This window comes from Sapajus apella, unplaced genomic scaffold (genome assembly GCF_009761245.1).
Source record: "Sapajus apella isolate SASKATOON/1434 unplaced genomic scaffold, GSC_monkey_1.0 scaffold70, whole genome shotgun sequence".
NCBI lineage: Eukaryota > Metazoa > Chordata > Mammalia > Primates > Cebidae > Sapajus > Sapajus apella.
In genome coordinates, this window is record NW_022437010.1 from 10,892,890 (window position 1) to 10,911,475 (window position 18,586).

The following is an 18,586-nucleotide window of genomic DNA, read 5'->3' on the forward strand; positions in this document are numbered from 1 at the left end:
AGAGCACATGCTCATGAATTTGTGATTTGATAAGGTTTATATCAAGGCCACTTCTTTGTAACACAATGTAAAGGAAAGAGGTTTAATGTAATTTTGTTCTTCATTTACTACTGGCAAATCTTAGTCTTAGAAATAATACAGCAGTCTTATAAATAATACTTCTTAAAGCAAAAGGATAAGAACCGAGTCTTAGTCTAGTCATAGCAGCCTCTGAAGGGCAGCTTCAAGGCTGTAAATATCAGTGTAAGAGAGGAAGCCTTGTGGTTTATCTGCAAAATTTTGTAGTGGAAATTCAGTGATCATTTTTAGCTGTTTTGAATGAAAGTCAGGATTTCCTACCATTGAAATATCAGTAGGTGAAGTAAAACAGAAGTACTGTTTGCCTGTGCAAAATTGTTTACTACATGGGCAACATTACCTAGGAAATACTGGGTTATATTGTTAATGTGTCTGAGAAGCCAAGTAGTATGCAAATGAAAATTTGAGGACACTGTAATATGCTAACTCATTCATTTCCAGCATCTGATAACATGGCTTGCTATCATTCTTACTATCAGCTTTGCAACTGAAAAGACTTTTTAAATTTTTTCCTAGCTAATGAAATTAGCCTCTCATTCCCATTGAGAGGAATGGCTCACCAGAAGCTATTTTTAGTGGGCTTCATGTTGATTGTTTAGCCGCACCTTTTCCCAGCCATCATTTGACTGCACAACCTGCTAACAGGATGGAAGCACCCAGCTCATGGTGGATGTGTGCGCACTTCATGTAAATGCCTGCTCTTTCTTCCTGCTGACTTAGTTTTAGGGAGCATAAGGTACTCATCTAAAGAGGAAGATTGGCTGGGCGTGGTGGCTCACGCCTGTAATCCAAGCACTTTGGAGGCCAAGGCGGGTGAATCACCTGAGATCGGGAGTTCAAGACCAGCCTGACCAACATGGTGAAACCCCATCTTAAAAAAAAAAAAAAAAAAAAATTAGAAAAAAAAGGAAGATTAAAATATTCTAGGCAAGCTTTTGAGGGGATTAAATGAGAAAATGTGCCAAGTCACCTTTTAGTTTCAGTACCCTGCCAATAACAGTGTAATCTGTACCATCATTATCATCATACTGTCAAAGCAATTTGATCACATTTTTTTCAATTAATCAAAAAGACGTTCACAAGAAACAAGCTGAGGGTGAAGGTAGCAGCAGTGGCTTCCACACGAGGAATGAGCCCTCTGAATGCAGAAAGGGACCTGAGTGCACCAAGCCACCGTTCCACACCCCACTGTGCCCTCCTGGGAGCAGCTGGATGCCCAGCACCAGGTTTCATGACTCTGTTGGAACTTTTCAGTCTCTCTGTTGCTGTGACACCTGCTCCTGGTTTGACGACTATTGCTCAAAAATGTATTTCCTGGTAGATTGGGGAGGATGTTTTTACAATATAAAAGCAACGACCATCTGAAGTCAAGAATAGTTATATTTGTTTCTTCACCTTAACCAATCAGAATAGATAAAAAGTTAACTGTTCCTTTGTGAATGGTACAAGTTACTACCAAACAATTTCCCCTATTATGCTTTTCATTTGGTTCAATAATTTTCTAATACTTTCTCCTTATGAAAACTAAAACAACTATTTATAAAGGCCCAAACAGTTGTCTTTTTAAAATTCTTTCCTTTTACCTTTTTCATGTGAAGAAATGATGTTGAATTTTTAAAGCATATATATAGCTCTACATTTTTCTACAAGTTTTAAGTAGACTGTATTTAATTGTTACACGACTTTGGCTGTGGATCAGGCCCTTTGCATGGCAAAACTGCAAACACCCTGCTGTGTGTAATCTTTCAAAAGGTCATCTCCTTTCTTAGTTTCTTTCCTTTCTTACCAGTTACTTTATCTGTGGTTATTTGTTTTGAAAAGACTACTTTTAAATTAAACATGTTCACGTTAAGCTGTCTTCTGTCACAGGTAACATCCTTTAAAAGAAAATCTGTTTTTCCTTTAGCTTTTCAAGTTGTGTTTCATTTCCTAGTTGAGTTTTTCTGATCCTGCTCCTACAAGCCCCCGCCTGGTCGCTACACCTTCACTTTTACTTTTACTTTTTCTGTTGTTTTTCACTTTTACTTTTTCTCACATTTCCTTGCTTCACTGGCTTTTATTGGCTTCTCAATAATTAAGGGATGATTAAGAATTTGTTAGCAGTTATCCTAATTACCCTTGGAGCTATGCAAGGTTTAAACTTCAGTGTGGCTGTTTGTGTTCCAGGTCTAGTTTCAAGCAGGCTTTGGAAGCCCTGCCCCAGCTTTCCAGTGGAGCAGATAAAAAGTAAGTCCTGTATGCTGTCTCAGAGCCAGTTGCATGTGCTCAACAAGGTTTTGTTACCTAAAGAACCTTTTAGAAAATAATAATGATGGTTTGGATTCTAAGAAGAGCAGTGCTTAATAGCCCTTAGGAAGTACATCTCAACACCTGTACCTTGTATGTCTTCCGAGTGACCTCATAAGATAAGACCTTTCTTTGGGTTTAGGATAATTTAGAAGTTGGCTCTCATTTCAAGTGACTGGTACAGAAAATGTCTTAAGAAAGCTCACTATGACTTATTCAGTAAACTATATTGGTAGCATACATATTTAAGAAGTAATAGAAAAAAGACAGGATAGTAAAATGCAGGACTCAGTGATATTTTCTTTTATCTTTGAGTAATTCAGTAGTAGTCATTTTATGTGCTATAAAATTTAAAATGTTATGAAAGAGTAGATGTGCACATATGGCATAATAAAGTTATATATATTTCATTAGACCACATTGATGATCTCAACCTGAGTTTAAACTTTACTACTCATGGAACAGGAAACAGACCTAAATCTAGGTCAGGTAAATTTCATAAATGCCCAAGCTCCCCTCAGCTGAGGCAGCAGAAACTCTGTAGGACTTCATACCTTCACCAGCCCCTCTGCACATGGCTGCCAGTCCCACAGACAGGCATCTGCGGTGCACTGACTGAAATGCTGGCACCATGGACGCAGTGCAGACTCGGTGGCAGGCAGAGAAGCACATGGGCTGGGTGTCGGGGAGAAGCTGTCACATGGCACTGGTGCACGGAGCGGGCAGCAGACCAGCCCTCCCACTGTGCAATCCCAGCATTGCCACCTGTGCGCGTCCCACATGGGCGCAGACGGTGCCTGCACAGACAGCCCTTTCTTCCGTCTTCCTGCTTCTTCCTTCTCTCACTAACTTCCGGCCTCTATATGAATTGGTTCCAAACCCTGTTCATTTCTTTAAGATAAATATGATAAAAGATTAAAACAATCACTATTATGTTTAATATGTGGAACAGAGTTCAAAAGGTAATGTGTTCAAGAGTCAAGAATAATACATACCCTGAAATAGTCCCATGTCAGGACTATGTTTTAGGTTTGCTCTGGGGATAATATTCTAATATTGAATGTTGTTAAACCGGGAAATAATGTCGTGACCTCAGTACTATTAAACGCAGTTCTTGGTTGCTTCATCTAAACCAGGCAAACCCAAAGATCCTTTCTAGCTTTAAAATTAGATGACTAGGCTGGGTGTAGTGGCTCACATCTATAATTCCAGCACTTCGGGATGCCAAAGTGGGTGTGTCACTTGAGGTCAGGAGTTCGAGAGCAGCCTGGCCAACATGGCGACATCCCATCTCTACTAAAAATACAAAAATTTGCCAGGCATGGTGGCATGCACCTGTAGTCCTAGCTACTGGGGAGGTTGAGACAGGAGAATCACTTGAACCTGAGACACAGAGGTTGCAGTGAGCCAAGATCACGCCACCGCACTCCCGTCTGGGCAACAGAGGGAGAGACTGTCTCAAAAAAAAAAGAAAAGAAAAATTAGATGACTATATCAGATCAGTTGGGGAAACAGATTGAGGTATCAGGTAGCAAAGTGATTTGCCTAATGGAATTAGCACTAACCCTTGCTTCCCCTGGTGAGTAACTCACTACTTTTGCTCCCCACCCTCTAATATCTGTTAAAGACAAAATGCAAAATGAGAGGAAGGGAAAGTCACCAGTGGCTGCTAGGAGATGGGGTTAGAGAAGTGGCTGACTAGACGGGCAGCAGGGGAGAGGGTGTAGTGATACCCCGTGCCGTAGCCTGTTACACTCTGGGATGGGTGTGCCAGTGCTCATAGAACCATTTTACAAAAAGTGAACTTGAGGGTGTATAAATTATTTTAGAACTGAATTTCTAAAAAAAAGAATAGGCCCAAACATCAGTCTGTTTTTGGGAGGAATCTAATTAATCTTGGGAGGGGATAGGAAGGAGATGTTTCTATACAAACATAAATACGTTTATCGGTATATCCTATTTGACCAACTTCTTTGACGTATTTCTGTTACTGAGTTAAGGATCTGTAGATGAAACTTTCCAGCTGCCTTCTCAACACAGCAAGCTCAGGCAGAGCGGGCAGCTGGCTCCGCTGGTGTTTTCTTGTGTTGCTAGGCCACCCCATCTGTCAGGCTGTAAAATAGTGTCTCCTTCCTGCAGGTTACTGGAAGAGCTCCTGAACAAGTTCAAGAGTAGCATGCACTTGCAGCTCACCTGTTTCCAAGCAGCCTCTTCAACCATGATGAAAACATAAATACCTGCCAAATAAGGGAAGTCCAGGAAAATACAAGTAATAAGACTGTTCACTTTCTAAGTACCCTAAAGGTATTTGGTGTATTAAACATTGGGTTTACCATTTTCATCCTTTTTACTTCCTCAGACTTCAAAAGTTGTTGGTATACATTGCACTTCAACTAAAATGATGTCATTTGAAATGCCCAAGAAGTATTTGTTTTGCCATTCTTGTTAGATCAGATCCTGTATGACTTTACCTTTAAGAGATATTTTGCATCTCAGCAGAAGGTTGCATGGTGAGAGCCACAGGAAGAACTGCTTCTGCAGGCAGCGTTCTGGAATGGCGTGGTACATATTGAAGCATTTCTCAGCGTCCCATTCACAAGAGCGCAGGCAGCTCCCACGACACATGGAAAGATTGATAAGAGGAGATCTGGAAAGTTGCATGTAGGCATCTTGGGAGCTCTTACTGTCCTAAACTCTACAGCTGTGCTTAAAACCTTTATTTCCTATAAACGACCTTACGTTTTCTAATTCAAGCAGGTTTTTGGGAAAATATGTGGTCTGCATTAAAATAAATATTACAACCAGGGCAGATTATTTGGGGTCCAGGTGTCTGTGCTTTAACTTTGCATTTTGCTGTCTGCTTTTTATTTTTCACAGGACTGAACACTAGCTTTTTTCATTCTCACTCACTCTTAATTTGATGTGCATCCCTTCACATCCACATGTTGCAGTACCTGAGGCCCTGTGTGTTATCTGTGATGGAGTGTGAGTGCCAGCCACTGTGTTACACTCACAGGTGCCGGCGGGGCAGCCGTAGACTTCAGGGTCCCCTAAAGAAAAGGCCAGGCTCCACTTGGACAGCCAATCCCCGCCCGCCACTGTCGGTTCCTTCAGCAAGTGACTTTCTCTCTGCCACTTCTTACCCGCTGAAGGATCTTGCTCAGTAGCTGGAAGAATGCTGCTCTCACGCAGTCTCTTCTCTGAAGCTTCAGGATGCCTCTGGGTCACCAGGCAGTGGGAGCTGTACTCCAGCCCCGTGTGCCTGCCCCACATTCACTGCTGACTGGCTTTACTGGAACAGGTTTGGGTCATCGTGACTTCTCACAGTCAGCTTCCCGCCCAACTCCATCATACCCTTGCATCTGAAAACTGAGTAAATATATCTGCAGTCGGCTGGCCAGGGTTTTCAACATTTTCTATGGTTATTTTAAAATCTCCTTTTTTAATTGCTAAAATTAATGTCCTCATTAATACAAGTAATTTTAGAGCACAGGGTAGTCATGTACAGTTTCCGTTATTTAAAATAAATAAATGTGTTGGTTCATTTGGTGTATGAGGGGGAAATCTTAGTGATTGGAAATGAAAGTTTAATCTTTTACAGATGTGCTTGGTAAAGCTGTTAAGAAATACACAGAACATTGTCTTTCCTAAGTATGTTAACTACTGTATCTAACTCGACAATGAGCTAAATTTAAAAACTGCAATTATGAATGTTTGTTATTTTAAATATCTACTACAGCACATTCAGCCAATAAAGTATCTGCCTTCAATCTAAGATGTAGTTTAGTCAACACTTTTCCCTAAGTGTCTTTATTTCAGCATTTTCATTTGCTGTATAAGTTTTTATATTTCTACTATTAACATTCAAAATAAATACTTACATTCTGGTTAATCCCATATTGGTAGAATCATTATCAGAAAGCATGTGTCAGGTCCTGCTAATTCTGTCTGCTGGGAACTTACCATGTGCGAGGCACGGCACGAAGTGCCTTGTTTAATCCCCACCACAGCCTTGTAACACCTGTGGGCTAGGTTACCGCCATGTCCATTTAGCAGAGGAAGGAATCAGGGCTTAGAGAGAGGTTGGTGACTTCTCTAAGACTGCAAGGTAGATAAGAATCAGGACTCATGTTCACACTCTGGCTTCATATCTCCTTGACTTCAACACTGCTCAGCTGTTCTTCCAGTAGAACATGCTTTCTGACGTCCATCCACCAGAGTCACAGCTCAGAGAAAGTTCATCACAATGCCAAGGCTAATCAGTATCAGCAGCACGGGAACAGGTAGTGCTTTTATGGCTCAGAGTGGAAGGTAAAGGCGTAAAAACCCCATACCCAAATGAGGGAGTTCAAGGACTACTATTCCAATAAGTCAGGAGGGACTTCTTGGAAGAAAGGGGGATTTCAACAGCTATTTGAGTTACAGAACATTGGTTTAGTGGGCAGGAGGAGATGGATGAATATGAAGTAAGTTAGATGAAAGCTGAGAGACAAACCAGGACCTGGAGCAAGTGAACGAGGCAGCCGAGAAAAAGAATTAGGGAGGCTCAAGGAATTTTAATGCTCAGGTAGCATTTTGTTTTTTCACATCCATGTTCTCTGTGGGTCAGTGTGGCCTCATGTGAGTTAGCTAAATTGGCCTCACTTGAAATGCTAAAGAGCTATTAGAAATCATTTGATTTTACTAAGACTTTCTATATCAGTGTACCATGAAAGTGGCTTGTTCTAGAAATGATTTGAGCACGGCAAAACAAGATCACTGCCACAGGCCTAGCACACTGACTCATTCTCCTGTCTCTGTCATCTTTGCATATAGATTTTTTAAAGGGAAGAAACAGAAAAGATTATATTTTTATTCTGGATTTGGTACAAGGTGGTGGCATGTGTTTCTGTTTTGATCACGTGCTATGGGATATTCTGCTATTAGTTGCATAAGAGTGTTGTGTAATATGTTTTCCGAAAAGTTACAAATTTTAACTCATTTTTAAATCGTTAAGATTCGGTTTCTAAAATATATGTAATTTTTCTCAAATATATGTAATTTTCATAAAGTATGCATAGACTAAACTTGCATACGTTTTTGTCACTAAACATTTATTGATTCTAAAGATTTTCATATATACTTATGAACTGCTCTGAAAGAAATATTTACTATCTTCTATCACTCCTCAATTAGAGCAGCAGCTGTAATTATTTTAGCTTTGCTTTAAACACAGCTGCATATTACTCTGTACTAGGGCCATTATGCTTTTTGTGTGCTGATCTCATCTCATTTCTGCTTCCCCACATTTTTTTATTGAGGTTTATTACATGTATTACTGGAAAGCTTTTTTGTACCTGGCCAGGTTAGAAATATATAACAATAAATATCTTATGGACAAGACTTGGGTCTTTGGGTAACTTGTTTGCAGTTTGGCTAATGAAAAGGCAGTAGGGTATCAGAATGTCTTTCTCCTGTCTAGGCACATAAAGTCCTGAACAAAGTGGGCACTTAAGCTTGCCGTGTGTCTTCAGCAGTGTTTTAACCATCACTGGTATCCCATTGGTTTTATTCTTGTGGTCACTGTTGAGATTGTCATGGTTGTTATCATTATTATCTTTTCACATGTTTAAAAAAAGATTCTTGTGCCACCTTCCTGCAAACCCTATAGCCAGACACAAATCCCTGAGAACCAAGACCACTGCCTGAATTTTAACTGCCAAAGAAGACTCCAAAAGAACTCATCATAGAGTAAGAGGAAACCCTGAAAAGAATGGGGTCACAGAAATCAAGTAGAGGGGCAGGTATTACCATAAGACTAAAGTGATTGTCAGCAAGGACAAATGGTGCAGATGTCAAAAGGGTAAATACTGAGAAATGGTTGCTAAACTTGGCATTTAGAAAATCAGAAGTGACCAAGTGGAGACTGATAAGGAAGGAATTAGAGAAACATAATACTGTGAACCTATTCTTTTAACTCACAAGAACTAACCTCCTCCTTGAAGATCACAGAATATCCTGGCCTCAAAGACAAAAGTGAAACTATTTTTAAAAGACCTCTTTTCTGCTTCCTTTCTTATTAAATTATCATCCCTGAGTGCCCGATCAATTCCTGCTACCCCTGCTTCTTTGACAATTGGACTGTCTTATAAAATATTTATATCCAGCCCTTTCTTTTCTCCTGCTTACTGAGTTTCTCTACCTAGACAATATAGGCTCCTGAAACCAGGCCTCACCTAGGTAGATGCAGATGTCAGATGACCTTGGAATTGTTTTCTGCTCTGCCATGCTTCCTGTCCTCTGCTCTCAACTGACCTCAAAGCCCTTCTGTGAGCTGTGTGAAGGAGTTTCATGAGCTTCAGCTTCAGCCATCAGGGAGCCTTGGCATGGGACTGCTGTCCTAGCCCAGGAGCTGGTACCAAATAGCACCTTAGGAAATATCATTGTGTACTATTGATGAAATGTTAGCAAGTATGTCAGATTATCTTTTAATCAAATACAAATTTGGCTTTTTATGTAAAAAGTCAAATGACTCCACAGAACTGATTATGAAAATGATCAGTCCCTCAACTCCCTCCTCTGCTTGCTCCCTAAAGCCATCCACTTTCCATTCTAGCCAATCTGAGTCTTTTGGTATTTACCTCATGGTCCCTGCCTTGACAGGTTTGTATTGCTTCTTCCTGATTCTTTGGTTTTGAGCTCTGCGGTCTTCCTAAAATAGAACATGAAAATTCAACTCTCTTCTCTTTCATCCTCTCTACCACACACATACTCCTTTAACCCCTCTTCTCAGTGAGTTCATTCCTTCTTGGTAGACCAGCATCCAGTGTTCACATTGTGAGGCCTGTGGAGATGGCATTCCATGCTAAGCCAGCCACAGACTATATTCTTTTGTATTTTTTTGTATTTTTTATGTATTGTAATCATTTTCAGTCATCTCAATATTTCCTCCATCCAAGTTCAAATGTCCTTGCAATATATTCAAGCACATACACACTTTACCAAGTTGGTCTTCTTGAACAACTTCCCCACAGGTTTCTAGCCTGTCCTACTCTAGGCTGGATGCTCGCCAGGTCCACCTCGTACTTGGCATCTCCTTTTGTAATCACCAACCTGGAGGCACCTTTTGCCTGGACTGGATCAGCCCCTTCTGTCCCCCACATCTTCTTTTTTTGGTTTGCTCTTTCACATGGCAAAACTCACCCTGTGGTGACTTCCTGAGAAAATAGGATATTGGAGGGAAATATTTTGAGAAAATAGGATATTGGAGGGAAATCATTTTTCCTCAGATTTTGGAGGCTTTTGTGCCGTTGTCTTCCAGCGTCTCTTCACGTGCTTCTCTATGTAGAATCATCTTTTCTGAGTTTTCTGAAAGCTCATAATGTTGTTCTGGGGATACCCTTTGTTCCTGGTGGTGAGCCTAGTATCTGTAGACTCCTTGAGAAGTTTTACTGAATTACTTATTTGAATCCTCTGTGCCCCTCTGTTCGAAGGAACCAAAAGATTGTATCCAGGAAATTGCAGCTAGTGGAGAGAGACGGAGGATTTTAGAGAAAAAAAGCCACAGAAGAAATCCTTGAATTCTGTCAAAATTGCAGCCTGGTGTGAGACTTGAAAACGTGTAACATAAAAATGGCTTCCAAAAGAGCTCTGGTCATCCTGGCTAAAGGAGCAGAGGAAATGGAGATGGTCATCCCTGTAGATGTCATGGGGTGGGCTAGGATTGAGGTCACCATTGCAGGTTTGGCTGGAAAAGACCCACTACAGTGTAGCTGTGATGTAGTAATTTCTCCTGATGCCAGTCTTGATGCAAAAAAAGAGAGACCATATGACGCAGTGGTTCTACCAGGAAGTAATCTGAGTGCACAGATTTTACCTGAGTCTGCTGCCATGAAGGAGGTACTGAAGGAGCAGGAAAACTGGAAGGGCCTGATAGGTGCCATCTGTGCAGGTCCCACTGCTCTGTTGGCTCATGACATAGGTTTTGAAAATAAAGTCACAACACACCTGCTTGCTAAAGACAAAATGGTGAATAGAGGTCATCACACCTACTCCGAGAATCGTGTGGAAAAGGATGCCCTGATTCTTAACAAGTCGGGGGCTTGGGACCAGCTTCAAGTTTGCACTTGTGATTGTTGCAGCCCTGAGTAGCAAGGAGGTGGCGGCCCAAGTGAAGACTCTACTCATCCTTAAAGATTAGAGCAGCAAAATGTGATGATCACTTAGAGAAACAGGCTGTTAGGAATCTATTGTCACTGTGTTCGCTTTAAACTAAACAATGGTAGGTTAATGTGTTCAGAAGCCGCCATCATTATTGCTATTGCAAAGTCTAGTTGTGAAGTCACAACTACAGAGAGATTTCTCAGCCTACAAATTCCCGTCTATACATTTTTCAGCCTTGTTCACAGAATAAACAGGGCATTTACCACACTAAAAAAAAAATTACTGGCTGGCGCCTGAACACTTGCATGAAGCCAACTTAGAACAATTCGGCTGAAGACAAAGATTTTAACTGAGGTTAAAGCTACCAAGAAACACTCGAGAAAACTGAGTTTGCAGTTCAACTCTAAGCCAGATAATGACCTGCTAATCAAAAGATACCAGGGGCCAGGTGCGATGGCTCAAGCCTGTAATCCCAGCACTTTGGGAGGCCAAGGCGGGTGGATGATGAGGTCAAGAGATCGAGACCATCCTGGTCAACATGGCGAAACCCCCTCTCTACTAAAAATACAAAACATTAGCTGGGCATGGTGGTGCATGCCTGTAATCCCAGCTACTCAGGAGGCTGAGGCAGGAGAATTGCCTGAACCCAGGAGGCGGAGGTTGCGGTGAGCCAAGATCGCGCCATTGCACTCCAGCCTGGGTAACATGAGTGAAACTCCGTCTCAAAAAAAAAAAAAAGATACCAGGATCCAGTTTATCCACAATTTATTGTTCATAATGTCAAGGATAAAATCCAAAATTACCTGACAGATGAAGAACAAGGAAGATAGAACACATTTTTGAGAGAATAGAAAATCAACTGAGTCCAACCCTGATATCTAAATATTGGAATTATCAAAAGTTTTAATGCACTTATAACTATTCACAATGAAGTAAAATATGTTAGCAACAATTTAATAGGAAATAGCAGAGACATAGAAACAATTTTTAAAATGAAAAATCTAGAACTAAAAACTATAATTTCTGAAATAAAACAAAAATACTGACTGGACCTAAATAGTACAGTGATGATAACTGAAGAAAGGGTAAGGGAACTTGATAGATCGCTGGATATTACCCAACATGAAGAATTAGAGAGGGAAATGTTTAGGCAAATTTTATAGACACCTGTTCAATATAATTAAATAGTCTTAACACATGGATAATTGTGGACCTACAAGGCAAGCAAAGAGAGAATCAGGCAGAAAAAAATATTTGAAGAAATAATGGCTGGCAATTTCCCCAATTTATGGCAGATGCAAATTTACAGATTCATGATGCTCAACAAACAGCCAAAAAGATAAACACAAAAAATGCCACACTGCCACAAACTGTTAAAGCCAAAGCTAAAAACAGATCTAGTCAGCAGCAGTAGAACAACTACCTACTACATATATGGGAACAACACTGGACTCAATCAACTTCTGGTCTAACATCAGGAATTACGGAGGCCCAAGAGAGTGAAATAGCCATCTTTAAAGTGATAGAAGAAAAAAGCTGTCAATCCAGAATTCTTCACTTCTAAGTGAAGATATTCTTTCAGCCAAATAAAGACATTTTTAGATAAAGCTAAGAGAATTTGTTGTCAGCAGACCTGCACTATAAGAAATGCTAAACAAAGTTCTTCAAACAGAAAGGAAATTACGTCTGATGGAAGCACAGATCCTCAGAAAGCAGTGGTAAATAGCTGGATAAATACAGAATTATCCTTTTGCTTTTTTTTTTCTTAAAGGTTTTATAATATATATGACTGCGAGCTCCAGTGGCACAATTGATTAGCACATGGTACTTAAATATATGACTGTTTAAAGTAGCATAGCATTGTCCTGTGGGTCTATAGCCTATATGGACGTAAAATAAGAGAAGAGGGGAAGCGGACCTATATTGTTGCAAGATTTCTACGTTTTACTTGAAGTGGTAATATAGTAACTGTAAAAGGACTGTGAAAAGTTAAGGATATATGTTATAATCCCCAGAACAATCACTAAAACAGTAATGTAGAGACAGGTAGCTAAAAAGCCAATAAGAAAATTGTAATTGAGTTTTTAAAATAGTCATGTAATTTTAAAAAGGCATAAAAGAATAGAGAACAGATAGAAAACAAATAACAGAATATTATGCCCAAAGACAACCATAGCAATAATTTCATTAAACATTAATGGATTAAATATTTTAATTGAAAGGCAGAGGTCAGAATGAATAAAGAAGCATGGCCCAACTATGTGCTGTATACAAGAGGTGAACTTTATATTCTAAAATGGTACAGATAGGTTTAAAGGAACTAGATGGAAAAAAAATACACCATGGCAAACAGTAAGCATAAAGAAGGCTAGGGTTGCTATGTTAATGTAAGGTAATGGAGATTTTAAGATAAAACATGTCATAACAGATAATGAAGAGCTTTTCATAATTATAAAATGGTCACTCAGAAAGATAACAATCATGCATGTGTCTTGTTACAAAGCATAAAGATCATTAAAATACATAAGACAGAATTGATAGGAAGGAAAAATAGGCAGTTTCATTCTCAGACTGGAAGTTTTAAGCACCTCTCCGCAATTGATAGAACTGGATGAAGAAAATTATCAAAGACATGGAATATCTGAATAATGATTGATATTTATAAAATAACAACTGAGGAAAGCACATTCTCTTGAAGTTACATGGTAGACCATATGCTGTGTCATGAAACAAATCTCAAAATTAAAAATTTTCAAATTACACAGTTCTCCTGTCACAGTAGAATTAAACTGAAAATCAATAAAAAAATATCTAGAAAAATCCTAGATATTTGGAAGTTACACAGTACACTGCCAAATACCCCAGGAATCAAAGAGGAAAACACCAGAGAAATTAGAAAATATTTGAACTGATGAAAAGTTAAACATCAAAATTTGAGGGATGCAGCTATAGGGTGCTTAGAGGAAAAAACTTGTAAAATTTCATGCTTATGTTAGAGCTACAATCAATGATCTAAGCTTCCATTTTAAGACATCATTAACAAAGAAGAGCAAATTCAACTCCAACCCCAAGTTAGTAGAACGAAGGAAATAATAAAGGACAGGGCAGAAGTCAAGGAAATAGAAAAATGCATAAGCAATAGAGAAAACAAAATCAAAAGACACTATGCTGGTTTCTCCTTTCAGTTATCATCTCTGCACAGTGCTCGTAAACTCACGTGGCCTTTGCATCTGTTTTCTTGTGTGTAATAAAGGTGGTTGGACTTAAATGATACACAAAGTGCTCTAAATTGGTGCTTGTAGAAGCAAATTAGGAGTAATAGTAGAATGTTTTAAATGAGCATGCTCTGGTTATTGCTTAGTAAATATGCTGAGTACACAAAGCCTTAAAGGTTATGATCACTTCTCCAACTGTTTATTTGAACAATCGTTCATGAATTTGGGTTCTGTTTTAATACTTGAGGCATAGATTCCATGGACATAGACACAACTCACAGAAACAATGTTGTTCTGCACCAAGCAGGAGGGTCAGATAGGGAGACTGCAAACCAGAAGTTAGAGGTCCCAGGCTTCTTATCTGTTTGACTTGCTCCTGAGGCCTTTGGATAATCATTGTCCTTGTTCTGTGGATCTATTTCCCTATATGAGTTGTTTGCATTATATTTAAGACTTAATCAGACAATCAGCAAAGCCAAAGTGTCTTCTGATGCAAGTAAGTCTGGTAAGAGTGCCATGAAGGTGCATCCTTGATTTACCCCTTAGCTGTCTTTAAATCAGGTTTCTTTCTTAAAGTTACTTGGATTCTTAAGGTAGCAGTTGAGAATATGATTTTAAGGTCCGGGAGGAAGCAAATCACTAAAATTCTAGATTTGAAAGGGAGTAGAGAAGCCCTGTGCCTTGTTGATAGTGCTGGACATAATGTTAATTAGATGCTCTCCAGACCAGTTCTGGAGAGTCGGCACACTCAGCTGTACCCAGCAGCCGTCACGGGGTCTGCTCTTGGCCTGTGGCCATCATGGTACAGTACTACCTCTGGAAGCTGTCAGGCCTCCTGGGTCTAAGTCTCCCCTGGCCGTGAATTAGGACATTTGAACAGGAGGGCAGGATGTGGTGAACGTAATATGTGGAGGAGAAAGCAGATTGGAAGTGAGACATCTCCAATTTGCTGATATTCACTCTTCTAGAACAAGCAGTGTTAACTTACATTTTTGGCAAAAATACCAGAGAAGTGATGCTCATAACTTGAATTTAATCACAAGGAAACAGTAAACACAACTGAGGCACATTCTACAAAATATCTGACTGATACTCTTTAGAAGTATCAAGGTCACAGAAGACAGAGACTTGAGGAACTATCCCAGATTGGAGATGTGACAATTAAATGCAACATGTGGGGTCCTGCATTGGATCTTGAACCAGAAAAAGGACATCAGCGAGCCAACTGGTGAAATTTTAATAAGATCTGTAGATTAGCTCATAATATTAATCATTGTTAATTTCCTGCTTTTGATCATTGTATTACGGCTATTTGAGATATTAATATTTGGAGAAGCTGGGTAAAGACAAGGAATATGGGAATTATTCTATTTCTGAAACATTTTTATGCCTGAAATTATTTTTAAATGAAAAATTGTGTTTTAATTTTTAAAAAAGAATAGATGTAGAATACAAAACTTCCATGGCAGTGTATGTTGGTGAGGATTAAAAGAAAAAATAAATCAGTAGGAGTAACTAACATGGGAAAAGATTGGTGACGCATTAAAAAAAAAAGGAAAGTGAATAGAAAATTCAAACAAAGAGGGTGAAAATATTTTCTAATGAATTAGCACAATAATATCAATGAACTAATGTTTTCAGATAAAATAGATCCTCAGATTAGACCCCACCCCCCAAAAAATCCATCTATATGGTATTTCTAAATATATGCTATTTCTGGATCCTAAATGAAAGGACTCAAAAATTGAAAGCAAAAGAATGCCAGTCCCACCCGACTCCCACCAAGAAAAGAAATGTACCTAGGAAAATACTCATAAAAAGAAAGCTAATGGTGCTAAGTTGATATCACATAAAATATACTTGATGGATAAATATTTATTTAGGAATATATAAAGGCTATTGTATAATGACGAAAGTAATTTACCAGGAATGTAAAATGATTCTAAACTTAGGTACATTTAGTAATATATTGATAACTTCAGGCCAGCCTAGAATCCTAGCACTTTGGGAGGCTAAGGCAGGAAGGTTACCTGAGATCAGGAGTTTGAGACCACCACCTGAGTAACATGCTGAAACCCCATCTCTACTAAAAATACAAAAGTTAGCTAGGCATGGTGGCAGGCACCTGTAGTCACAAGTACTTGGGAGGCTGAGGCAGGAGAATCACTTGAACCCAGGTGTTAGAGGTTGCAGTGAGCCGAGTTCGTGCCATCGCACTCCAGCCTTGGCAAATCTAAAAAAAAAAAAAAAAAAAGTAAATAATATATTAACAACTTTAATAGATATAATTTTTAATTATTTGGATTTGCAATCCACAATCATACTAGTAGATTTTTAACACACTTTTCTCAATATTGATGGATTAAGCAGTCAAAATAATTATCAAATATATAGAAAATTTGAAAAGCACAGTTAGCAAGCTTAATTTCTCAGGCAGAAATTTGTAGAACCTTCTAATTTTAGTTAGAAGATTGACCACATTCTAGTCACGGACAAGTCTCAAGAAATAAAGAATTAGTATCGAAGTCTCTGACCACAATAAAATTACATTAGACATTAGTAACAAGAAGATAACTAGAATCCTGCATATGTTTGGAAATTTTATTTTATTTTTTGTAGAAATGGAGTCTCACTATGTTGCCCAGACTGGTCTTGAACTCTTGGCTTCAAGCAATCCTCCTACTTCAGCCTCCCAAAGTGGCTGGATTACAGGTGTGAGCCATGCCTGGCTGACATTTGGAGGTTTTAAAACAGACTTCTGAATAACACATAGGTCAAAAAAGAAAATATTACAAACATTAGAGACACTGATACCTGAACAGTAATGAAAAATTTTATATCAAAATGTGGGATGCAGCTAAAGAAACACTTCAAGGTAAATGTAGAATTTCAGTGCCTGTATTAAAGAGGAAAAGAGATTGAACATGAGCTGTGCATGAAACTTAATGAAAGAATGAGCTCAAAGAAAGTAGAGGGAAAGAACTAATAAAAACAAATGAAATCGCACACAAAGATGGGATGGAGACGGTCAAATCAATAAGGCCAATAGCTGGTTCTTTGAAAGCATGTTGTGAACAGAAAATCAAAAATCTTCGGACCCCAAACTCACCAAGCCATTGGGAAAAGTTAAGTTTGTGTTAACTGCCTCCTGTTTCGTTCTGTGTGTGTGTGTGTGTGTGTGTGTGTGTGTGTGTGTGTGTGTGTGTGAATTTCCTTTTTTTTAAACTGCATTTCAGGTTTTGGGGTACATGTGAAGAACATACAAGATTGTTGCATAGGTGCACACATGGCAGTGTGATTTGCTGCCTTCCTCCACTTCACCTATATCTGGCATTTCTCCCCATGCTATCTCTCCCCAACTCCCCACCCGCCGCTGTCCCACCCCTATTTCCCCTCAACAGACCCCAGTGTGTAGTGCTCCCCTCCCTGTGTCCATGTGTTCTCATTGTTCAACACCCGCCTATGAGTGAATGGGACCTAATCAAACTCCACAGCTTCTGCACAGCAAAAGAAACAGTCATTAGAGTGAATCGGCAACCAACAGAATGGGAAAAAAATTTTCGCAGTTTACCCATCTGACAAAGGGCTGATATCCAGACTTTACAAAGAACTAAAACAGATTTACAAGAAAAAAACAAGCCCATTCAAAAGTGGGCAAAGGATATGAACAGACACTGTTTTGTTCTTAAGTAGATAGTTACAAAGATAGAAGGCCACATACCTCCCTCGGAGGCCCCCTCACAATTTTCTCACAAGGTAACTCCCTGTGGGCCCCAAGATCTTTACCCTAAAACAGTGTTCTGTTGAATTTCACCCTGACAATGTGAATTAACAGCTTATCTTCACAGGGGCGGGACAAATGCAGGAGTAAAAGTCATTTCTCCCTCACCTGAGACAAAAGCATGTGTGACCGCCCCCTCTGTGTTTGCTCTGTCTCGTAAAAGGCATACTGGCTGAACAGGACAGGAATGCATAGTTGACTGTCCCTTTGCCCCTTTTTTTCACAGGCAGCATGTGTATTTATGGAGCTCTGATCAGAGCTTCACAAGACGGTGACCATATCCTCCTTTTTTTTTTTTCTTTCCTCTTTCATCTCCTGCCCACTTTTTCCCCTTTAAATATTGAAACCCTGGTGCCCTCTTTAGAGAAAGCATGGATCAAGGATGTTCCTGTGATTTTGTGTTCCTTTTTCCCAGTCACTTCCTATCAAAGAAGAAAAATAAAATATACAGCAGAAATATGAGGAATACAGAGGTAAACAAGGAAACATATACCCGCTATTTAAAATTAAGATATTTCTATGATAAAACAGTTCCTGAACACAGCAGCCTGGGGACCGGGACCTCAGCTGGAGGTTGGACGGGAAGTGCAGGTATCCAGAGAGAAAGCCTCTGGCGGCTTCACAAGATCTCACTCACTGTGATCCTGACCACACAGGAAACAGCACCGAGCCAGCCATCCCCCAGCCCCGAGTCCTGTCACTCACTCACACACGGCTTACACACACCCTCATCAGAAAAGAACGAAATTCTTTTGAGAGTGGGAACACTAACATAGAGATTTTTAAGGTTTATTATCTTAGGTTTGACAGCACCAAGTCACAACATGAAATACCATTGTGTACAGGCTGATGGATTATATATTATCCACAGTGACATTCTGAATGACAAATAGATTTTGAAAATGTAGGTTCCTAATCAGAACATTTGAAAAACCACTGTTTGAGAATAAAACTGTGCTGGTTGCTGACACACAGTTGATGGCGTCCCAGCCATGCGGGGAGCCCGGCGCCCATGCCCTGCCCCACACCTGAGCAGGGCCAGCCTCCCCCACGGCTAACTCCTATACAGACTCGCTGAGGAAAA

General features: G+C 39.6%; 1 protein-coding gene and 1 pseudogene across 3 annotated transcripts in view; both read left to right on the forward strand.

Moving 5' to 3' along the window:
• Nucleotides 1-6,155, forward strand: part of EXOC2 (exocyst complex component 2) — a 209,617-nt gene extending 203,462 nt beyond the window's left edge. For all 3 annotated transcript variants that reach the window (XM_032250109.1, XM_032250111.1, XM_032250110.1), the window contains 3 exons: nucleotides 2,245-2,304; nucleotides 4,504-4,633; nucleotides 4,724-6,155. In XM_032250109.1, coding sequence (XP_032106000.1) covers nucleotides 2,245-2,304; nucleotides 4,504-4,597 — 154 coding nt within the window. In that variant the 3' untranslated portion in view covers nucleotides 4,598-4,633; nucleotides 4,724-6,155. The remainder of the gene's footprint in view (nucleotides 1-2,244; nucleotides 2,305-4,503; nucleotides 4,634-4,723) is intronic.
• Nucleotides 6,156-7,023: 868 nt separating this feature from the next.
• LOC116531362 lies at nucleotides 7,024-10,785 on the forward strand (annotated as a pseudogene).
• Nucleotides 10,786-18,586: the final 7,801 nt, after the last annotated feature.